The 24,935-nt window shown below is 39.2% G+C and overlaps 1 protein-coding gene across 2 annotated transcripts in view; it reads left to right on the forward strand.

Annotated features, from left to right (window-relative positions):
• Positions 1 to 6,082: 6,082 nt before the first annotated feature.
• AFG1L (AFG1 like ATPase) overlaps positions 6,083 to 24,935 on the forward strand; it is a 72,139-nt gene continuing 53,286 nt past the window's right edge. The window contains exons 1-4 of one of the 2 annotated variants that reach the window (XM_055810222.1): positions 6,083 to 6,333; positions 14,107 to 14,330; positions 23,641 to 23,692; positions 24,362 to 24,463. In XM_055810222.1, coding sequence (XP_055666197.1) covers positions 6,228 to 6,333; positions 14,107 to 14,330; positions 23,641 to 23,692; positions 24,362 to 24,463 — 484 coding nt within the window. In that variant the 5' untranslated portion in view covers positions 6,083 to 6,227. The remainder of the gene's footprint in view (positions 6,334 to 14,106; positions 14,331 to 23,640; positions 23,693 to 24,361; positions 24,464 to 24,935) is intronic. The other variant, XM_055810221.1, reaches the window with a different exon arrangement.

Here is a 24,935-nt window from a genome sequence, read left to right on the forward strand (position 1 = left end):
CGCCGCCGCTCTGCGCGCTGGCTCCGCGGGGCCGTCCGCTGGGCGGGCGCCGGCCGGGGGGCTCGGCCCCGCTCCGCCCGGGGGCAGCGGGGCTGCGCGGGGTGTGGTGTGGGGCTGCCCGCCGATTGCCCTCTCTTGGGGCCCGCCGCGGGTCCCCTTCTGTCGTGCAGGGAGGGAGCAGCTGTGCGGGCAGGGGTGCGGCCCTGCCCGAGGCGGTGCGGGCGGCCCGGGCGGCTTGGCTGGGCCCGGCCCTCGGTGGGGCCGAGGCGGGGGCCGCTGCTGGGGCGGGGGCGCGGGTCAGGGGCGCAGGCGGGCAGCGGCGGTGCGGTTCGGCCAGCGCAGCAGCAAGCTAACCGGTTTTTCCTTAAACCAGAGAAAGTTCTAATAACACACGACAATAATAACGCATCACTCCCGGCTGCGGCTTTTCACCTGCAGCTCTTAAAGAGTGTGGAAAGGAAGGATTGCAGTTCATTACGAGTGGGGAACCCCAGGTAGGTTGGGTATATTAGACAGAAACATAACCTAGGTCTCAGTGTAAGAGAATAACAAATTAATTTTGCAACAGAGTTGCTAATGGACGTGAACAAAGCTGTACATATTGAGATCAGGGAAAAAAACCAAAGGAAAAGGCAATGCTGTAACGTAGATAGGAAACTGTGAGAACCAGGATGAAAAGACTGGATAGGAAATGCTGTATATGCAAGGTGTTGGGCAAAAGGAGTCAGCCAGGTACAAATGTAGGCTGGAAGAGATGCCTGCTAAAATCTCTGTGTTGAAGACAGAAGCCGAGGTTGTTGACCCACGCAGCAAGCAAGGTGGCAATGTTGCCTGTGGTAGCCTTAAAGCTTCAAAAATTCTTGAATTTTCACAAATGATATGCATTTAACAGCAGTATAACCAGCTGGCCCATATTTTATTCAATTTGCTAACATTTCATTCATAAAGGATAAGAAAAGAAAATTGTGTTTACAGAATAATTAAAAAGGTATTTTAGTAACCGAGAGGGATAGAAAAAAAAAAGAGAATGAAAGAAAGGGAGAAGGGGAGCTGATGTAATTGTTCCCTTCCAAGATGTAAGCTTTTTGATTCTTCAGTACCTGATTCAAGTAGATGGTGTGTTAAGATAAAAGAAATGTTGCCAAAGGAAGTGGAATATTTACCTTCTTGATGTACCTAGGACATCAGTGAATAGAAATTACATTAATCCACTGCTAATATTTCTAAATGATTCTATCAGAGGTCTTCCAGGGTTTTTTTGTATCTGTTAACTGTATCCCTCCAATGATTAAATGCATATATCATTTTCCTTCCTTCCTTATGAAAGAGTTCAGGAAATGCTCATTTACTATCCAGGTAGAATGAGACTGTAGAAAAACTAGTTCTATTTTTTCTAAAGCTCTGTGTCTTAGGCAGTAGGCAAAGTGGCAGGCTGCCCAGAGGTCACATCTGAGAGACTCCAAGTTAACATCCAGCAAGTTTGGTTAACAGTTGTCTATGTTAATAAAAAGGTAATCAGAAAGTAGGGATTAACCCAAGGTACAAAAATAGCTTATCCATATTACCAGTATGCTGTAGGTGGTTTGCTTGGTAGCTTTTCTGTGAATTTCCTGCTCATCACTCCTCCAGTATTGTTTCTCCCCCTTCCTAGTGCACCTCCCTTTCTTCCTTTTTTTTGCTAATAGCTGCCAACTAATTTTATAATTATAAACAGAAATTAAGCTGACAGAGTTTTACAAAGCGGGAGTGAAAGGAAGCCTTACCTGAATCATACTAGTTATTAAACTGGTCTTGCAGCAAGGCAAGAAAAAACTCATTAATTCTACTGAGATTATATGTGCATGCATCTGGATAAGCTTTTGTTTGTTACACAACCTATGCTACCACATCTGACTGCAAATGTGAAAATACAGCAGAGCACTGGTATTGTCTTAAGTATAATAAACTGTCTGCCTCCCGGCCAAGCCTGTTCTCATTATCTATTCCAAAGAAACAAAAAAGTGCCTAATACTGTACATTTGGGAAGTTGGTGAGCCTGTGATGTATCAACAGTATAATTTGTTCTCATGCTGGGTAAATACTAAGAGCGAGGTTTAAGCTGAATGCTTTTCTCACAGCATACCATCTTAGCACCACTGTTTTGTCTGCTTTTCCTAACAGAGATAACTGGTGGTAGAGAGCTGTATGGAGGCCAGCTCAAGCTACAGAGAGTCAATATTTTCGTACCCGTGTGTCAACAGCATGGCTAAGTAAGGAGGCTACAGTGGTTTGGTTAAGTCTCCCATCTTTTTTTTTTCTTTTTTTTTTTTTTTCATTGAGGTGAAATACAAATCCTCTGACCTGGGAGACAAAGGGAAAGATGCCCTACTTCATGATTAGCCCCCCCTTATGTCACGTGAAAGCACGTGTGCCCCACTGGATACTGAGGCAAAGGGAAGGAATGAAGGTGAGGGGAAGTCAGAGTCCTGGTGAGCCTCCTTGTTTCCTTTCAACCCTCAAAAAATGCATTTGTATATTTTGAATTGTGTTGCAAATGGTTTTTTTGCGATCCATGAGACTGAGTTACACTATCTGTAGCTGGTTTTGTTTGCTGCAAAGATTAATCTCTCAGGATGAAGTTGAGCATAAATTCAGAAAAGGAAGTTTCAATGCTGTTTCTGACGTGAACTTTGGGCCAAATTTCAAATCTAGAGGGAGAGAGGTCAGCTGTGTTTGTAGGTCCAAAGTTTAGATGCAAGAAATCAAGCATTTAGGTTGATTAGGTGCTCATGGATTTGTTACTACGTATTTTTTATTCAACTGACACAAAGATTTTCTGGCATAACTTCAAGTGGTAATATGAATACCAGAGTCTTATAGCATGAACTCACAGAAGCAGGTGCTAGTGGATGATAAATTCTTAAATTTGATATAGTAATACCTCTCAAGTAGTTTTCTGTTTGTTTCTTTGTTTTCAAAAGAAGTCACATTTAACTGGAAAGGAAACCAAATATCTCCATTATCCAGTCAGGACTCTTCAGCTTTCTGACAAGTGCCCAGGTTAACACATTTTAGTTAACACAGGCATATTTTGTCAAAACTTGTGGGAAATGCTGACTCAGGATAAGGCAAAACCCACAAGACATTGAACTAATTGTGCAATGCTTGTGTGGAAAAAGGACTTCCTGATCCCTACATTGGCGGCCAGTGCTTTGAAACATGGTGTCTGAATATCTGCATTGTGTACTTACCCGACAGATAAAAATATTAAGCTTATAAATCTAATTTGTAATATACACATTATATATATATATATTCAGATTTAACTATTATATTCAATTTCTCTTCTCCCTTTTTGCACACCATTATCCCTTTAACAAGGGATGATTCTCACACACAATTCTAGATTCCTCAATGTTTAAAATGTCATCCACCACCTCATGGCATTCATTTCTACTGTGAACTTGATTTGAGAGATGCTGAGTAGTGCCCGTGTAGCTGGTAAACTGTGCAATGGATGTCTGAGCTGACTGAAATGCAGGCTGTAAACTGGTAGTGAAATTGGCTCTAAGTCCATAAGTTTGGGAACATTTATGCAGCTTTATTAATCTGAGGTTTCATAAGCAATGTAGACTATTAATAGCATATTTGATTGTCTTGAAATAGGTGAGGTTAATATCAAGGTTACTCCAGAGTATTTCAACATAATCCCAGGAAAATGGCTTTTGATGGAAACTGTCAATTTTCATAGAGTAGGCTGAATGGTCAGTTCTATATCAAAAGTATGTTTATGTTTGGGAGCCAGAGATGTTTCTCATGGTGGGAGTATCTTGGTGCCTTGCAAGCAGGTAAACCCTGGCCTCCTGCAGAAACTCAGAGAGCGTCTAGTGGAGGCCCGAAGACCCTTAGATACCTACATCCCCATGGGGTTCAGCACATCAGGGTTTCTAAAATGAGTACATTTTATACCACTAGAGGCTAGAGAGGGCCTCTGGAGGGGTTTTATTACACCCCTGATTTTTATTCCTGTTAAAGACCACCTATAGTTTTGGCTAGCTGGAAGACTGTTAATGCAGCTGGGTTGAACAAGTGTCAATTTCTTTTCTACACAGTTGCAGTGTCACATTTTTGGAGGTGAGAAAAGGGACAGGTACAGGGAATGAAGCATACAAAGATAACCTATACCTGTTACAGGACATTAACCGTGCTAATCTGTGGAAGTATGCTTGAAAGTCCTGTTCATTTAGGTTAACACCAAACATAGTTTTGCCAAGTGCATATAGCCAATGGAGAAACAGTTCCTGAGGTGTGCAATACAATGAATATATGGTGGCATTTCAGAGTCTGTCAGTGTATAGGAGGCTCACAGCATTGCAGAGGATTTATTCACTTAGGTAGAAGATGTCAGAATACACCCAAATGGGAAGTTTTTCTATGCTGCCATGGATAACAAGGTTAAGAAAGAAACAGTGACAATTTAAATAAATCAGATGTTTTTGCAGAAGATTATCCTGTCATTTTCTCCAATTATTCTTGACATTTCACCCATTGGTATTGTGATCTGAGTTAATAATGGAAGAAAACCCGGCTCTTGTTGCCTTGTTTATTCTTTGTTCTCAAGGAGATAAGCTGTTTATAAAGATAACTTATTTGTTATTTAAATCACTTTTACTGAAGTTGTTTGTTTCCTTGTTTGAGTTTCTAAAAATATTGCAACAATTGTGATGGATCTTTGAGATGTCTATTCAATTCACTATGATTTGTACTGGAATTCTTTCCTAAATGGGCACAGGTGTTGATAGCTATAACATGCTCGAATGAGTCAAAACCAATAAATGCTCAATAAGGGAAAGATGAAAGAAAATGCACTGAAAACAGCTCTTTTAAGCTGTGATAAATTGGCACTTCGATTCACTATTTAATTAGGTACATAGCACTGAAGATGTGTCTGGAGCAACTAGATATTTTAAAACAGCTGAACATGTTAGAACATAACTTCAATCAGTGTTAATATTTTCAAGGTAATAATCATTATTTTTAAAATTAACAAAACCATTCGGGATGTAGTCAACTTTTGTTTGCAAGCTGTTCTATCGTGCCCTGATGCAACATTTTGCTATACTCATACAGAAAAAAAAAGTTAATCATTTATCAAAATTACTTGCTTACTTTCTCATGTTGCACAGAAACTTAATGCTGGAGTATGACATAGGAATTCTGACACTGCAAAACCAAAAGTCGGTTAAAGCTTTTCCTTTGTGCTTTTGCCATAAGCAGACACTTTGTTACCTATTTCTTACAACAACACACTCTGCAGGCAGCATTTTCTGAAGCCCCATCCTGAGCTTGGGTGCATTTCTGATGGGAATGCAGGGCTGCCCCCACACCGGCCAGTGTCGTGGTTGGGGATTCCCAAGCTCTAAGCGCCTTTCCCTTGGAGCCTAGCCTTTCTGCATTGTGCCTTTCGGTCAAAAGACCTTCGTAGGGATGATGGAGGTGGCTGGGTAAGGCGGCGAGGTACCTGCCAAAGGAGGCAGGCGGTCAGCGTGCTCCCGAGGAGCTCTCAGGAGCCACTCGTGGGTATCGGAACTGACACCATCCAGGTCAAGGCTGACGGTGTGCTGAGCCCCCACCGGCCCTCTGGGACTGGAGCAGCCTCAAGGTTTTGCATTATCTGCCAGGAATTCTGCTCTTACGTTAAAATACCTTGCTGTTGCGGTTTAAATATATGTTCACAGGTGTAGAAGTGGTTGTACTGCTAATGTGCCGATAGGCTGTAACTCCGGCCACGAGTATTTGTCCTCGATACTTTAAAAATATCTGTCCTTACTATTTTATGGTCCGTGCTTTTAAAGATACACGGCACTAGCTGGAAAACGTCCACAAACGCGAATTCAGTTGACAAAACCCTTTAGTGATAGCCAGGCTGGCCTGGAAGCTGCTGCATCGGCTGTGCACCGCGACACCAATGACAGGCGACACGCGAGTTGTTGGGAGAGTCTGAGCGCGGGGACGCACCCGGGCACCAGCGGCAGCCGCCGGGCGGGTCTGTGCCGAACGGGAGCGGGCTGCGGCTCGGTCTGGGGGCGGAGGGAGGGAGAGGAGCCGGCGGCCCCCGTTAGAACGGCTCGTTGCGCACCGGCCGAGGCGCGGCTCCCCTGAAGGACGGCGGCCGTTACCCCGGCGCGTGGCGGGACTCCGTTTCCCAGCGCGCCTCGCGCCCCCGCCGCGGAGGCCGGGCCGGGAAGATGGCGGCGCCGGTGTCGCCCTGGGTTACTGCGCGCTGCCTGCTGCGGGCCTCGGCGCGGCGCGTCGGCCGCCTGCTACCGGCGGGGGCCGCAGTCCTGCGGAGAGGTCAGTACCGCCGCGGGAGGGGGCTCGCTGGCGCCGCGCCCTGCCCTCCCGGCAGGCGGGTGAAGGGAAGCCGTGTGACGGGCTGCTGGGGCACGGCGTAGGGACGGCACCGTGGGGCGGCCGCGGGAGCCGGTGCGTCCCGCCCCTGCCCTCCGGGGGAGGGGGGGGGCCTGGCCGAGGGGAGGGGGCTTGCCGGCGCCGGGCGGCCGAGGCGGGCGGCCCCGCCGGGGCGCGTACCGGCCCCGCCGCGCTGCCGTGCCTGCGGGTGTCCTCGCGTGCCCCTCCCGGGCAGGCCGGGGCGGCCTGTGTGCCCGGGCAGAGCGCTGCCTGGTGACGTGTTACTGTGCCGCGGCACCGGAGCGGGTGCCCTGGTGCCCACAAAGCTCCTGCCGTGCCTCAGGGTGTCTGAGGGGCTCTTCCCCTGGGGATCCTGCGCTGTGTAACAACAGCTGAGCTCTGCTGTCGGCCTTGCTTTAGAAGTCAGGCAGTACAGAAATCTGTGGGTAGCGAGGTTTTGTTAACTTGAGGCTTGGTGAGAAGCAGAGATCTTTTTTTCTTTAGTGACGGCTGTTCTCACTAGTCTGACAGAAGTGTGAGAATTTGGCTGATGTCAGGTGGGTTCCACAGGCCTGAAAGTCAGCAGATCTAGGAGGATGTTCACATACACGCACTCTATCGTGGTTGTGCCATATTTGTACATTCTAAGGAAAATAGGCAAGCGCTACATGTACTGTAGTTGTACATGTTTTATTTGATATTGGTTTAACACTCTAAATCTATGTAGATGTTATTTTATAACCAGCATACTACCATTTAAAAAAAAGTCAGAGCAAATCAGTGGCTTTGGGCATAGTTCTTCAGCTTCTATGCTAAAGGGAAGGTTGTCCTTACATACCTTATTTGAGGACATCTGCAGGGGTGGGCAGCCATCAATAAATTATTTATAATCTTGTTTCTATGATCACTGGTTTAGAGTCATTTATTGGTTTTTGTGGTTTGCTTTCCACACTTTGGTACCTTTTCCTTAATTAAAAGACTTCACAAGTAGTCTTTGTGTAAAGTTGCAATTTCACTGATAAATCAAATTTTCTGCCTTTTCCTGTTTTCATCTGTAGGTCATATTGTTAAATGGGGGCTGCATGGAAATAACACAAGTAGTCTTACCTCAGAATAATGTCACAGGCATGTATGCAAGAAAACAGAATTCTGGTTCCAACTTCTGTGTTTCTCTAGAAGCTTAATATACTGCTTAAATGAATAGACTGCAAGAAGGTTAAATAAGGGTTTAGTGATTCATCTAAGGTCATAAAATGAGACAAAGATGGGAGGACAGTCCAAGTTCTTGTTCTTGAATTGCTCATTTTTTGGTTTTGGGTTTTTTCTGGTTGTTTTTGTTGTCTTTTTTGGGTGGTGGTTTTTTTTCCATTTGGTTGGTATGATATTGGCGTAACGTTTTCGATTTGTGCAGATAACAGCCTCTTCCCATCCCCCCTCCCCCAGTATGGTTGGTTAGACTTTGCTTTTCTAAACATTTTTTTAAGCATTGGAAAGTAAATAATTTTTTCAGATGGCCTCCTTTCCCATTCTTCTCATTAAGCATTGTAAAATATTTTGAAAAGAACAATTGCTTGATGTTATTGTAGGACTATAAATGTATTTTCTGCTTTATAACCAACGCATGATCTCTTTCCTGAGAAGCTTACTTGTCAAGTCTTTGTTCTTCTGGAGGTTTATGCATGTGCTTAACTTAAATGCATGTGTTTAGTTGGCAGTTCACCTTTTTGAGACTGATTCTGCAAAACTGGCATATGTATTTAATAAAAGATGAGACAGGAGAACATTATTATTATCTACAGATACTAGGATGCAAAATTTTTTTTCTTCTGGTCTTTTGCTATCTTCATTCCCATTCTCTTGCAGGAAAATAACCTTTGGAGCTACAAGACTACCATTGTCCTTCCCCCCTCACTGAGGTTATCCTCTAAGAAGGAAAGATTTGCAGCGGTTCTGTTATCAACTTAATTACAAGTTTCACAAGGTCTCTGATACTACCATCTGCCTGTTGATAAAAGTGCCTACCAACTTCAAAGTTCTCTTCTTTCATGGCAGCTGTGTATCATAATAGCAGCTTTACATTAATGGTTTTGGGGTTTGAAGCAGTTTGGCATCATTGTGACCCAAGCTGATATTCTGAACTTCAGCTTGAATTGCTGAAAACAGGACAGTTTTTAAACATTGCTTTGTATTACCTTTTTTTTTCCTCCCCTCAGTGATTGTGGAAAGCTGCAGTGTTTGTGATAAGTTCTCAAGACAGAATTCTCTGTGCAGAGCAGTAATGAAAACAGATGTGATTCCTAAACATTGCCTTAACACTGGTTTAGCAGAAGCTGTTCCAGCTTCTTGATTGTGACTGTCAGGAAAGGTGGCACTTGGGTGATTTTGGGGTTGTTAACTTTGGTATAGTTGTAACCTCCATGAGTTTGGTTAGATGCAGTTCTCGAACAACTATTAGTTGTTTTATGGTAATGTTTTATCTTTAAGGTAAACAGTAACTAACCATTACAGCAAAGTCTCATAAGAAATGGTTAATTTGTCATCTCTTAGGTCTTCAGAATATATTTTCTTCAAGATATGCCGTAATCTAACACAATTCTTGAGCGTAGTTAGAGGTAATTAGATAAATTTAACTTCTGTTATATTTAGAAAGGTCAGTGTTGTCTTCCAACCTTAATCTCCATGTATGAAACTATTTATGATCATTCCCATGAGGGAGTGGTTTGAAGCATACATACAGCACAAGGTTTAAAGGTGATTCCCCCCAATAATCAGTCCTCTGAAGTGCCTGTTTTAACTTTGTTTCCAGAATTAATAATACAGATTTTCATGTGTACTGTGAGTGACCCTCAGGTGAGATGAATGTTGTGATCTGAAGTATGACTTACCTTTTGCAATAAAAGTTCAGTTCCATTTGTTGAATCTTTGCTTCTTTAGCTGGATATTATCTCTCTCTCTCTCATGTTTTTTCTTTTGCATCCCATTAAGGGTTTACAATTCTAATCATGTATTTGAAAGATGTTTAGTTTGAGGGCAGTTAGAGATCTTGCAGACCAAATTTGAATTAATCTGTGGAAGTGCAATACTTTGTTTTTCCCAGAAGTGAATAATCATCTTAAATTCACATTAAATTCCCATTAAATCTTTTTGCATGACTTGAAAATTCACAGATTAATAAATTAAAAGATGTCAGTTTCTGCAGTCATGGAAAGATAACAAAGATTAAATTTATGTCAGGGAAGCCCTGGTTCTTTTCCTAGGCCCTGAAATATGGGGGAAACAAGGATGTGCTGGGATTTTTATAATGGGAATTATGACAGATTTTAGATATAGTAAATTTTTTTTTTTTACTTGCATAGTATAATCCAACTTCTAGGAAAAAAATAAGGATTACCAGGGTGAATAGTGTTTGTCTTGTTTATCATTCTGTGCTCTCAACCTCCTGGCTGCTGTCAAGATCAATTTTTGATATGCCACAACCTAGCTTCCATTTCAGATTGTCTTATTACATAAATAACTCTAGTGCCTGCCTCAGCTGTGACTGTTGCTTTCATAAGCAGTGTCATTGAAATTCACATGCCTTTTCCCTGTGTAATCTCATACATGACATCTAAGTGGCAGTAGGAAAACTCAACAACACACAGATTAGCGTTTCAGTTTGCTGCTCTCTCCCAGAGCAGAAGGCCCCTGGAGCTAAGAACACTTTTTATTTTTGTGTAGGCACTTATCTGTGCAGTGGTAAATTAATGCCAGTTTACTGAAGGTGTCTTAAGTTCCTCACTTTAAAGGAAATGTTTATAATTTCAGATTGGCATTTTCATTAGGCATTTACACATTAATAAGGTTTTTTTGGCTTTGGTGAGTTTTTCCAGTCAGATTTCTCCAAGGCAGGATTTCAGTGTATCACAATAGGCCTTTACTGCATCTTGATCTGTGACCCTTGGATAGGCAAACAGAAAGGCAAATGGAAGCAGCTAATTTTACGGTTTGAAATAAAGTGAGATTACACTTAAATATGTGTGTTTTAGGAACAGTAATTTAATAAAAAGTTGCAACCTTGTGGCAACTCTTAAAAGAAGCAGGGAATGTCAGACTAAATGTGGTAACATGCAACACTATCTTGCACCTTGGAGGTGGGAAAGATAGGTTATGAATAAATGCATGTCTGTAGTTTTACACTGTTTTATGTAAAACCAGGTAAATAATTGACACTGTGCTTTTCTATGGTTGTGCGTTGAATACTACGTGGAGATGGAAGATGCTTTTGCTGTGTATGACTTTCAAAGATTTTAGAAAGGAGCTCATAAAAATCGAGTATCAGCTTATGTAATACAAAGATTAGATAACAAAACAGAGGTAAATGAAACCCCATTTTTGTCACTATGGAGAAGAAAGCAGTAGGACTACAGTTAATGCGTGGAATCATAGGTGATTCCTGTTCTAACAGTAGTTCCCTTGATGTAAAATTATGGAACATAATTGCCTGGTATTCCTCTGCTATGTATTAAAATTTCTAAAGTTTCCTTTTCTTGATCAGTTCAGAAGCAGATTACTATAGAAGCATAGTTGTGTGAATGATTTTGCAATCTGTCCCACAAAATGCAGGTTAGAATGGAAACCCCACTTTTTTTTTTTTCTGTCTCTTAGGATAGTTTTTCTTCTTTTGACTCGCCTCTAAAACCCTTACACTCTTGAAGAATGCATGCCTTTGTTTTGCAGCTACAGGTTTGAGTTTGTCACCAGTTATGGGTTGTATCCTGTTAGCATATTATAGAGTACCCCCAGCATATTTAAATCCCAATGTTCAATATTATTTTAGGAGAACAGTGAATAATTTGTCCCATGACACCCTCTGTCATCACTTGTGCATACTCCCCATCTCTGTCATCTGTTAATGATGGTATTTTCTTCCATTCCTGGGATGGTTAGCTGTAAGTACATGTAATCTGAGACAAAAAACATGTTTCTGAGCAGTCCTACTGTGCTTTGGTGTGCTTTGTCAATGGCCAGGAAGGTCATGAGCCACAAACCCTTTCTTATTCCTAAATCGGCTGTGGTTTTTTTTTTTCTTCCATTCTTGTAGTAAGCAGTAGGAACTGGTGGCTTTATAGATATAGTGCTATAATGGGGACTGGCTGGCCCTCACATTGGAGCTCTTGGAGCCGTCAAGCTCTATGTGTTGCAAAGGCACAGATAGTTTAGAGGTACAAATCACAGGACTGAGGTTCACTTTATGTGGGAGTGGAGTGGTCAAAAACAAGATGAAAAAAACATCGTGAAATCGTCTATGCATTTTCCTCTTCCATTTGGAGGTGGCTCAGGTATTGCTGCCCTGTTCCTGACAAATTTTTTTCAAACTTATTTTTAAAATTTGCTCCCTGACAATTAAGGTTTTACAGCTTCCAGACTATTAATCGATTTCACTGTCTTAATTACAGTTATTAAGGAAACTGTATAAATACAGTTTATTTTCTTTTCTCAGTACCCCCCATGTATCTGGAGAGAGCTATATGCTTTTCTTTAGTCTTCTCTAAAGGTGTTACTATTTTTTTTTTTTCAGTAACAGACTTTGAGCTCAACTCTCTCTGTGTGATCTCTTTAGCTAGGGATGAGCTAATTACTTTTAACTCAAAGCAGTAACTCAATTCCTTCAGGGCAGGAGAATTTGGTGTAATTACTGGCTGCAGGTGTAAATAGTGATGGTCTTGCTTTGGAGAAACTAAGGTGTTACTTGCAATAAATGTAATTTGATCTAATTGTTCAGTTTTATCCTTCTCTTTTATAACTATATTCATTTTATATTTCTTACAACAATGTAAAACCCTTCTTGTGCCTCTTACAACTTATCTGTGGGTTGTGTCCCATGGTTTAAAAAATAGCCCTTTAAATAATCTTCTACTCTGCCACTTAGTTTATAGCTCTCATGACATATGACTTGAACACTGAAAAGTGTGTTCCAGGGCAGACTATACCAGTATTGAATAGGGCAGGGTTTTTTCATGTGTGCTTATATTGCCCCTCATATATATACATTGGAGTTTTTTTTTTTTTTTTAATTATTATTTTATTTTGTCCTCTAATAGGGTTATGGTGTGGCTCACTGTCAGTTTGTAAGCCAGTTTAGCCCCTGGATCCTTTTTAGTAGAGCTACTCTTTAGCTGGTCATTGCCCGTTTCTTCAGCTCAGTTATTTCCTCTATGCACCAGACCTTGTCCCTGTTGAGTTATGCCCAGTTTGTCAGAATTGCCTTGCCTTCCAGGGTGTTGTTTGTGCTCCTCTCCTGACTTGCCATTATCTGTGCTCCCAGTCCGTGTACTTTATTTTGTCATATACAGGTAATGAATGGAAATTCTGGATTGCACCAAGCTGAGATTCTGAGCTTTCCCTCAAACTCTACTGCAAATACACACCTGGTTTGACTGTAGTAATTATTCATTACCTATAATTTTTCTAGCTGGTTTTGTACCTGCTCAGATGTAATTTCATTTGTGAATTACTTTCCTACTTTGTATATGAGGGTGCTATGTGACCCAATGACAAAAGTGTTACTGCAGTTAAGATGTTTTTCCTCTACCCACTAAAGGATGTTACCTGATCAGAGAGGAAAACTGGTCAATCTCGTGCTGTTTCTGAGGAGCTGATGTTGCCTTTTATTTGTTATCTTAAATTAAAAAAAATATTTTTTTTTAGTGTTTTGAAATTGTGTGCCTTTCATTCCTTCGAGACAAAAATTGTTTCATTTTACTGGTGTTTTGGAACCTCATCTACCTTCAGGAAGGCCTCAAAGAAAGCTGTTGGAGACCATTGTGTTGCTTAGGAAACTTACCTAAAGCATTTAGGGATGAATTTCTTTAGATCTTACAGTGTTAAAAATATCTAACTGTAGTTTGATACGTGGTTTTCCTACTCAGATCTATTTCTTTTATCACTGCTACAAGTTGTTTTACTTGTGATTATATTTAACCTTTTAAATGACAGTGGAAGCCAAGAAGATAAGAAACAGCTTTTCAGTGTATTCCGTTGTTAGGTTTCTTATCTTACTGATCTAGCAAGCCTTCTTTGTAATCTTGTATGTTCTTTCCTTTCCTAGTTATATCTCATTTTATGTCTACCAAGTCTGACTTTTTTTTTAAAATCAGAATTGCTGTTTGGGCATGGCCCTGTCTCTTCTAGGCAGAAGATAAAGCCAGCAGAGGAGGCTGCAGCATTGCAGGGCTTCACAGCTATTGCCTTGCTTAGGGTGATCTTTGACTCTTTCAACTCGCTTACAGAACTCCTGTTTTGGTCTCCTGTTCGGTAGCTTTTAAATACTTTCTGTCTAGTTTAGCCCACCTCTCTCTAAAGGATTTATCTATTCAGAGAAATGCACTTTGGAATTTTTTAATGATTTTGCCTCAATTTGGGGGGGGGGGGGGGGGAAAGAAGGGTCAAAAATTCCCTTGCAATAGCTCATCCCAATCTTACCAACTCTTCAGGTGGGCTTTTTAGTGTGTGTGCTTGTTAGTATGTTTTAACATTTATTTTTGTTATTACTAGAGGTGTTTACCACTGAAGTTAGAAGTTGATTTAATGAAAAATGAAGGGGTAACATACTATAGTGGTTGTATAGGTAAATAATTATATATGTCTTTGCATGAACTGTTAAGAATGTGTTGTTTGTGAATATAAGAGCATGCTTTTCAAAACTTCTCTGTTAATTGCCTACCTTTCATTTTACAGCATATGCAGCTCAGGCAGATGAGAAGACAGTCTCCAGTACTCCTACAGCTGCTAATGCCAGAGCCTTATTGGTCTGCAGTGGACCTTTAGAACATTATGACTTTCTGATTAAGCAAGAAGAGTTGAGGAATGATGACCAGCAAAGAAGAGTTGTGCAGCATCTGCAGAAGTTGCACGAGAGCCTTAAAGGCTACAGCATCAGTTCAAAAAATATTATCTCAAAGGTGAGATTTATAATAATATTTTTTTTCATTTATATTTGCTCATAAGAATGTGCTTAAAATACATACATTTCTGTCATTAACATGAGACTTATTTTTGCAGCTGGGTCTTTACAGATAGGTCATTTGTCTTTGGATCTCTGTTCTTTATTTTTTGGTTTGTAAAATTCCAGTGGCACTCCAGAAGTAACCAAATTAAATATTATTGAAATAATTCTATAAGAAAATCTGATATGATTTTGGTTTTGTCCACTGTCTGACTTTCCAAAAATGTCATTTGGCTATAGGAGAGAGGAGTCTAGACCACGTTTTAATTCTCAAGCACTGGTATGATGTGTGTTTGGGTTACACATACTGCACTCTGTTTTGTGTTCTGACAGATCTTCCAAGAATGAGTGAAATTAGCCAGCAGAGTCTAAATAATTTAGCTTTGCAAAACATTAAAATATGGATCGGACATAACTTTTTAAAAAAATGTGCATTCTTTCCAGTGGTGTTAGTCTCCAGGTGAGGTAAGGAAAGAAGGCAGAGGGGTCATCTGCACCCCAGTTATGGTTTTGGGGGCATCACAGCACCTTTTCAAAGGATTAGCAAAAATTCAGACATATCCCTATTGCACAGTGCCTTAGCATGAGTAATGTTAATAGCCTGCTGTTGCATCTCTGTAAATTTTCCCTGAAGCTGTTGATCTAGTGTTTTCCGGAGCCTCTGTGGCAGTATTTTCCATGTCTTGTTCTCATGCTGTTATTCTTAGACTGTTGCTCTTGTGGCCTTGCACCTGCAAATATTTGATAGTGTTGTTATGGCAAGTTCTCATGGGAAGCAACTAGAACTGGTGTGAGAGTTCTCCCTCGGCTTTCCTTGCTTCTTGTTTTGTAGATTTGAGTTTATATCCCAGAAACCCAAACATAGTGCCCAGCAAAGGTGATAAGCCACTAATTACTTGGTAAATATTAGGCAATCATAGATATGCGCAGAAGCTGAACAACCAGTGAATATGCTTCATTTGCACCGGATTAGCATATTTCAGTCAGCACAAATAGTCACAAACATGGTGAAGGGAAGCAGCAAGAATAGGGTGTTTGGCTGAGTCTGATGAGAAAAGTATAGTGGTGGGGAAAAAGCATGGCAAAATATTCATTGCCATCATCATCTTCACTTTCTCTGCCTGCACTGGAGAGACACCTCCCTACCCCTAAGAGAAGGATGTCTGAAAGCTGTCATTGCTCTTCCCAGCCAGCCACTGAGTGTTTTCCTTCTTTCTCTCTTTCTCTTGTACTACTTTTGTTATTTTTTGACAGAAGTAACTTTGACATTTACAGTCAGTGTATGCTGTCAGTTGCAGACCTTGCTAATAAGTCTCCATGTCAGCCTTTCTCAGCATCCATTATGCAACACACCTCATCTAAATATATAAGTCTATTGAACCTGTTACCTAACCATATACTTCCCATTACAACCCCAAATTCTCCTATTACCTGACACAACTACTGTATTTTGTTTGCATGGCGAGCCTAAATGATGTAGCATGAGGTCAGGGGAGCCAAAGACTACAGGGCTCGAGTGCCTCTAAATGACATGCTGTCTTCTGCCCTTGAGTCACTAAATGGCAAGTTACCATTCTAAGGATCCTGCAATGTATATTAACTTGAAGGCATGAAAAAGGTAGAGAACATTGGTATGAGAATGAGTATCATACCTGTAAATGGCCTGTGTTATACCTGTAAATGTGCCTGTTTCAAATAGGCAAGTATAGCAGGTTGCAGAGCATTGGGATGCAAACTTGCCTATCAGACTGCCTCCAACATCTCTTGAATGCTTTAAACTCGTATATGTAGCTGGAGATCGTGTATTTGCTAATCATATGCTTGACTGGAAATCCATGTCTTCCTGCCTCCTGATGAAAGGAAGAAGACTAAATGTCTAGGAAGGAGCTCTTTTTTTATTGAGATACAGTGGGAAGAAAGCTGAATGGAAAACAATTCCATGGAGCGGAAGTCAGGCACTCTGGAAGGAAAAAAACATGGAAGCGGTGAAATACAGGAAGCAACCTGCTAAGGCAGGACTGCTGATAGATGGCAATGACTGTGTCTTTCAAAGTTCTTTTCTCGAAGCAGTTGACCTGGTCATCCTTATAGCTCCCTTCCAACTTGAGATGTTCTATGACCCAGCTTTAGACAGGGGGTTTGGCTGCAAGATCCCCTGAAGTCCCTGCCAGCCTAAATCGTTCAATGATTCTAACTCTGGTGTGGGAATTGGAGCCAAACAATGGTTTGGGGTATGTTTTTGCCTGCTCTGGCTGGTGGGTCAGCTCATCACATTACTTACCCTTTTACTTTTGGGATTTCTTTAATTAAATTTATTAAAAACATAAAACCAGTGTAAAAATGATAGCTGTAGTCTGAAAACTGTATGTTTATGGTATTTTAAAACACTTACTTACATTGTTTGTGGGTGTGTGCCTGTGGATTCATGTTGTCTTGGTGCCTTTGTAGGCTAACTCTTGAGTCTAAACCAGCCTCCTGATTCAGTTTGGGCAAATACCTAATAAAACCCAGAAATTTCCTCTTTCAGAAATGGTTATTGTTTATTTTTGGTATCCAAAGCAATATGGCAATGTGCCTGAATGAGAACTGTTTTTACATAAGTGTAAGGAGATCAAACTGGATTCAGCTTGCCAGACTACTTTTGTGAGTGCAATCTTAGCAGGCCATAGTTTTGTATCTTGAGGATACTTGATGTGAAAAGGTGGGTTTTTTTCATCTGTCTGGGCTTCTTTTTAAGCTTTGGTGTTGGGCTCATAATCTTTTGTCTATTTCAAAATTGGCTTTAGACACTACCTGGGCTGTAAAAGAGGAAGTCACTCAGAAGGCACGCAATTATCAGGGTTGCTTCTGCATTATGTTTTGACCACACTGCCAGACTTTTATCATTGTTTAGAAAAAATGTTATGATGAAGGTGTTTGCCATACTGTCAAACCTGAGAATCAGTAGGCTAGAGAATTTTGATCTTTTATGGTAAACTGTTTTGGACATTTGGATATTCTGTTCTAAAAGTGCTGCCTTTGAGAATAGTTTTGAGAGCTGACTTGTGTTAACTGGCATGCCCTGAATCATTATAGTTGTTAGAGCAGGTGCCTTGTAATGGCTTTGTAGATCAAGCATTATGTGGATTTGTTATTTAGTGTTTCTTTGATTGGGAAGCATGAATAGGGAAGAAAGTCTCTATTGCAGAGAACAAATGCTAATCTTAGTCTCTAGGAAATTGTGATGCTACTTTGTCCCTGTATAACAGAGCTAATCGCAGTAAAGCCAAACTGACTGACACTTTCTTAAAAGGAAGAAGTCAAATGCCATTTTTTTCGGTTCAGAATGTGGTTTTCACTAGTTCCTTTAAAACACTCCTCTCTTTCATTTAACGTTGCTTTAATTCTGTGCTTTTAATTTTAAACAGCTTTTAAAAATTGCTGTGCGGCTTGCTGAAAACCTGGGAACTAATGCCACAGTCGGTGAGAAGCAGCTGTAGAACTACTTGCTATTGGGATAAATGTTGCAGTTTGAGGTTTTTCATCTATAGCTTGATGTCTCTGTGGAAATCTTAAGAAGGCTGATAACCAGATTAAGCACTACAGTGTTGTGCCATACATCAGAACCCCAAAAAAGGAGGAGAGCAACGAGTTTTGTGTAAATCTGCTAGCTTGTATAACTAAATCAAATCATGATTCATGATGGAAAAGAAGTTGCAACAATTTTGTTTCAGTTCTGCTATCTTTGAGGAAGTTATTTGCCAGTTCCAACAGAGCTTCTTTTGAGATAAAATGAAGCCAAATAAATCATGGTTTAAATTCTAGTGCAGGCCAGATGTTGATTCAGCAAAGTTGTAATCAACATCCTTAATGAAGGCTTTCCCCAGAATAAGTGCCACAGCTGTAAGTAGGTAGTTGGTAAAATCTTAGCCATAAAACACTGTAGACAGTAGCCAGCTGTAGACAGTGCCATTATACACGTGTCCTATGTCTACATCTGTCAAGGAGTTTACAAGGTGAGCAAAATATATATTTTTCTGATAGACTTTCAGGGTAGGCATGCTGTTGCATACTTGGTTCAGTTTTGAAGAGTAGAACTAAGGCCTTTCGTGCCAAGAAGAGGTGGTGAGTACTGCTTTCTGGACTTGGCCTGAGTTGAATAGGATTTGTGTAGGCTTATGAGTGGAATTAGTTTACATAACTAGTAGAAGGTATCTCCAGAAAGTACCAGTGATAGGGCACAAGTAAATCCTGTATTTGTGAGTAGCTCGTTGGTACTCTTTTTCCGTGAAGGCCTGGTATTTTGTAACTTTGAGTATGCTAGGAAGTGAAAGATTAACCTTATGCTATAGATGTTTGGTTGTTCTTATGATAAAACGATTGGCATTGGATTTTCCTTTTTGTACATAATGGGTTTTAAAGAAGTGAAATAAATTGGTGTATTTTCAATTACTTAAGGACTTTTTGGAAATAAGACAAATACTTTATCAATTACACATAGTTTGTAGATTGACTTTTTGCTTTTTCAGGAGGTTTCTAGCAACTCTACTGACCTACTTTTAGTATGAAATCTCCTGTGATGAAAAGACTCTACTGGCAGCCTTTTAGAAATAAAAAATAGTGGTGTTCAGCATTTCAAGCGTGCTTATTTTTCCTGGCTTTGTCACTGAAGAAAATGTGGTGGAGAGGTTGCAGTGAAGAAAAGGGGTAAAAGAGAGAGAGAGAACCTTCTTTTCGTTGCCTGCTTCTGTAGTCTGGTATTCCTTGTTTTATTGCCTGATTTCTTCTGTGATAGAATTGCAGAAGCCTCTTCCTAAGTAACAGTTATTCCAGAAGTAGAAACTTCTTGCAACTTTGAACCTTTACAAGAATGGTCTGCTTTGTTTTTAGCTTTGTTTTTAATTTGTCACTTTTTATCTAAATAGTTTTATTCACTAAAAATATGGTAAAAGTAGGATTAGAGGATAAATATTTATATTAGATACAACAGAAACATTTCAGTGTTTATTCAAGAGATTTCCATTATCTCACAGGCCAGAACTTTCTGAAATGAGTCTGGGCTGGGGGACACAACACGAGCCATTATCATTTATTATGGTAATAAAACTGTGGGGTTTTTTATGATGTAGGGGTTTTGGAGCACCAGTGTAGAATGAATTTGAGGGGAAAAACCAATTAGTCTTGCTGCAAACGAAGTAGGCTTCTGTTTTTCGAAATTATTACTCAAATTTGAACAATGACTTTGATCTTCAACTTGGTGAAAGCATGGCCTTGTATGTTGAGGTATTTTGAGATCCGCTGAATTGAAGTTCAAGGCTGTAAGAGTTTGCATAGACATTTCAGATCTCTAGCTTTTCAAAATAATACCAATTGGGACATGTTAAGAGTTGTTGAGTTGCTGTACTAATGACTTGAAATAAGCTCAATTATAAGTGAGATCATGTTTGAAAAGAGGTATGAACAATAGTAAACACAATTCAAGACCTTGAAAATGTCTTCAGCTACAACAGCAACCAAAAAGGAGGCTTGAAAGTGTGGGAGAAAGAGGCAGTTTTGTTAGTGTTTAAAACTAAAATAAAACCTGCTGTTTGGAGACTTGTCGCTTTAATGTTGCATATTTTAATTAACCATCTAAGTATTGACGTGCATTTTCAGTTAGGTTTTTCAATTCAGAGTGTAAATATTCCCAGGAAATTAGTTACTTGATTCTGGTGTCTGAGGTAGGGAGCATGGTAGAAGGTGGGGAGATTTTGTAAGATATTTAAGAAAGAATAGGGAGTTGTCAGAATGAAGGAGATGTTTTGACCAATGTAATTCCTTAGATGAAGTAGGATATTGGTTGACTCAAATGAGGTTTAAACAAAATAGAAAAATCTGATGTGATAGAATGAAAACAAGGCGTGCAGTTTTGAAACAGAAATGTGTAAAATATTTTGATAGTAGAGGATAGAATTCTGTAAATTTGGGAACACTAATGTGTGTGTTGTCTTGTGAAATTGTAAATATTTTAGCATATGAGTGATTTTCAGAGAAAAGTCTGTAAGTCAACAGATCTGTAAAAGGAAGAAGGGCTCCTGCTGTAGCATGTCCTGATGATAATGAAACTTGGTGAAGCACTTTTTGCTTTCTTAAGTTACTGCAATAAATGTTATGGGTCTTAAGAAACTTGGAGGACTCAAGGGTTTTGACATGTTTGTGGTGATGCCCTAATTTAAAAGGATGTGGTGAGCATTCAGAACATACATGTAAGGATTTCAAAGTTCTCCCCTTCAAACTCAGGTTTTATGCATCACTTAATATCTTTGGCTTTGCACATTTTAAATATTAGCTTTAATATCCTTAAATCTGACCATTGTTGCAAAAGCAAATTTATTGTCAACCAATTGAACGTTATTGTATTGAGGCCCTAAAATATACCTCAGGATAGTGTGGAAGTGAGGAGCAAGGAGAAACTCATTCATTTAGATTGTCATCTTACATCTCCTACTGTTTTCCCTTCCCTCCCTGAAATAAACAAGACTACACTTATTTTAGGGTAACTGCAGGATCTTCTCCATTAGATCTCCCCCTTTCTTTTTCTTTTGGAGTCTGTGTTTCAATAGAACCAAAATCAGTCTTCTGCATTCTTTGCCCCCACGTACCACTGACTGTCTTGAATGCTTGCTGTGCTCCAAGTTGAACCAATAGTGTTGATAGGAAATTAGCAGAAATCTTAGTGGAAATTGCTCTTTTTCTTACACAACTTCCAGGCTTCAGTAGATGCAGGATAAAAAAAAATAAAAAAATTTTAAAAATCCATTTAATGGTCATGCAGAATAGTTTGAGACTGGTAGGATGTCTGAGTTTCAGTATTAAAAGTCTACTGATTAAGTTTACCTTTTAAAATATATTAAAAAAGCCAACAACCCTAAAATATAAAAATAAATTCTTAGTGTTATACAGTACCTGACAGGATTGAGGAGGTGAGTATCCTGAAGGTGTCTGTAGAGTAATTTCTGGCAGAAGCATATGTAAAATATTTCCTGCAGATTTCTTCAGTTGCTCAAAGAGGATAAAGAGTTTTTGTGGCATTGGATTTGTTTCTAGAAGTGATCAGCTTCAGCAAATATGTTTAGATCTGCCACAGTATCCATCCATATTTTTTTTAGCAATTAGATATTACTAATCAAAAATTGTTGTCTTCACAAAAAAAAAAAATCCATTTTTTAAATCAGTGGGAAGTTGATTTAGACTTTTATGGAGCCCAAGCCATTATGTTTGTTTCTTTCAGCCAAAAAACCCTTTTCCTGTATATGTGTTTTCTAGAAATGATAAGTACTGAAGTGAGAATAAAATATACCTAAAATTACGAACTTCAAAATGGTTAAATGTAATTAATAAACACTTTACAATTAAAAATATGGTATAAAAATATAGGCATTACTACTTCTTCTGGTTGTATAACCTTTACAAAGACAGGTAAAGTAGTACTCTAAACATTGATCTGTTTTTCTAGCTTTGTGTCATTCCTTGTGAAACTGCTGCATTAATATAGCCTTTTTGTGTAACAAATTTTATGTGATAGTCTTTTATCTTGTTAAAATGACTTGTTGATCTCAAATTAAAAATAAATTCTTATATCTTTGTCATTTAGGTTTTTTTCCATTTCTCCTTTCTTCACTGTGTGACTTTAAGCATCAGTAGTTTTAATGAGTGCAAGCTCTTAAAAAGTACACACTGAAAAATATTCGTCAATTAAATTGTCTTGCAGTGCTTTCAAAGCACTAGCAAATAGTTGCAGCCTTGTCTATTAATGGAATGGTTTCAGAACATCTGAAACCCTGGTCAGCCACAGACTGATGATACAAATTTTTTTATTATCCTATTAATACAGCTCTAAATTAAATCTATAAGTGGGTCTTACATAAGAGCTGTGCTTGCATATTTTCTGAATAAACTGGTACTATAGACCTGAGACATTATCTTTCTACCTTTTGGTTACATATTTTCTTTCATATTTAATTAGTGTTATGCTACTGACTCCCCTATTTCTTTAACATGGCGCTGTATTTTGAAAAGTGCTTTAGATTCAAGTTGTTTAGCAATTACCCAGCTCCAAATGAGACCACAGGCTTGCAATTTTAATTTTCCTGTTTTGGCTCAGCTCATAGAACTCTGAAAGTGGAGCACTTTAAAATAATGAAATTTTCTGCGGTGTTTTTGTGGATGTCCGTTCAGTTTCATGGATTTGATGAGAATTTTGTTAAGATTTCTAGTTTTTTAGAAACTGTTTTTAGGATTATACTTGGAAGTGGCTATGCACAATACTGGAAGGAGGAGGACTGTTTTGAATTGAAAGTCTTGATGTTGTTGCAAGTTTTTCCATAAAAATACATTATTTGAATAAAATAGAATAAACCATCAGGTCTCATAACATATATGTCCTGAATAATATTGAGAGATTAAAAATTCTTAAGCAGTATTAATTCAAGATAATAATTTTCTTAAGTGAGTTATGTTTAATGGAAGGCATACTTTGAAGGTAACCTATTTTATGTGTGTATACACACACATTCATGAGTATATAGATACATACTTTTACTGTGACCCCATTGATTTTAATCATGTTTAAACCAGAGGTGATTCTGCGTTTTAGATTCAGAGTGGAGAGAACGGGGTCCTACAGTGCTCACTGGCTTTGCAATACTGATTTTTCTAAATCCCAATGGTTTATATCTTAAGCAAAGCTGCTTTAATAGGTATGTAGTACATGTATCTATGAACACTACAATAGTGCTTAATTTTATATCCTTTTTCTAGGAATGTTTGTTCAAATGGTTTAATGAGGACAAGGATTTGTTTTGATGATGATGGATTAGGAAGTGTTGAATCATTTTGTATGTTTTCTGGTAAAAAGGCATGTGTTGTAGGACTGGGGATGGGGCTCTCTTCACAATGATCTAAAAAATACCCCAAAACCCAAACCCTGCATGTGTGCTAGCTACCTACAGTGACACAGTTGCCTTCTGATAGCTGTTATCTAATGATTAGACTCAGTGATCTTAAAGGTCTTTTCCAACATAGACGACTCTATGATGCTAGATGTTTGGCCTCTTTTATAGAATTTACACAAGTACAGTATTAAGATTGCTTAGCAATTCTTAGCTAATGATTTAATCAAGGTTACACTTTGCTAGCTAGTGCTACTTTGGTGGTTAAGTGTAGTCAGTTTTTTACTTTACCACAACAATGTGCTTGCTCATATTTCACCCTATATTTGTATTTATTCTTTTTCTCTTGATTTGCAGCTCTTTGCAAAAAATAAACCCCCAAAGGGTCTTTATGTCTATGGAGATGTTGGTAAGTTTCAGTTGCATCAGTTCAAATGAAATTTTCTCTAAATGTATGTTTATTCAAATTCTGAAGTGGCTAAAAGCTTTATGCTTATGTAGCATTATTGCTGTAATGGATTTTCCAGGATTAGTTTTCTTCCTGGTTATGATGTTACTTAATACAATTACCCTCTGAATTCTGAAAGCTGTTGAATTGGAATACATTACCATGTGTAGCTTCCCCCCCCCCGCCCCCCCCCCCCCCCCCCCCCAATGTTACCCACTCACTAATATCTAAGAATACAATTTAAGAATTTGGGAAGTAATTGAGGGGGCCACAGAGAGAATTTATTTATATATTCTAATTGCAACAATGCAGCATGAAAACATACTCACTTGTCAAAAGGAAATATCAAGGATGTTCTGTGGATACATGTGGAGCTCTTTGTGCAACCTTTGAGCCATCTCTGTATGGATCAAAATTTAAAACCAGAAAAATAGAAGTGCAGTTGCTCCAAGATTTTGAACAGAAAATATAACTATTCTTCACAACCAGTCTAGTCTTGTATTTGTTCTGTGGAAGAGTATAGTTTCATTAGTTCAAAGCTAATGAACAGTCATTATTGTAATCTGTACATACTATTCTTAAATTAATTACCTCTTGGCTGGGGTTTTTTTGTTTGTTTTTTATTTGAAGGCACAGGAAAGACAATGGTGATGGACATCTTCTATTCTCACTTGGAAGTAGAAAGGAAAAAGAGAGTCCATTTTCATGGTTTCATGTTAGATGTACACCAGAGTAAGTGCAGACACAGGTATTTACAAGAACTTTATGAAATATAGTATCTGTAAAAAAAGTCTGTCTCATTCTTATGTTAGTGTAACTATATGTAAATATTCAAGGAGAAAAGTAAAAAAAAAAAGATAAGTTAAAGGATTTTAGCATTGTCTGTCATACCAGAGTAGATACAGAGTAGATATTAATTGTATATTATTTCTCAAGTATCTCTTCTCAGAGATTCTGTATACCTGCTTGTACAGAAAACTTGGGTGTATATTTAGGATTAAATCCTTAACTAAACGTTTTCCAGTTACCAGTTAGCTTTCATGCAAGTCTGAAGGTGGCAATTGCTAAAATTGAAATGGTAAAGGTTAAATGCAGCCTGCATTTTGAGTAAGTGATAACTAGATCGGGTGTAAACGCCAAGGAGAATGAGAACTGTTCTGGTTTGCAAACTTAGTAATGCTATCAGTAATTTAGAGGAAAAAAT

The sequence above is a fragment of the Falco peregrinus genome, chromosome 7 (genome assembly GCF_023634155.1).
Source record: "Falco peregrinus isolate bFalPer1 chromosome 7, bFalPer1.pri, whole genome shotgun sequence".
NCBI classification, from domain to species: Eukaryota; Metazoa; Chordata; class Aves; order Falconiformes; family Falconidae; genus Falco; species Falco peregrinus.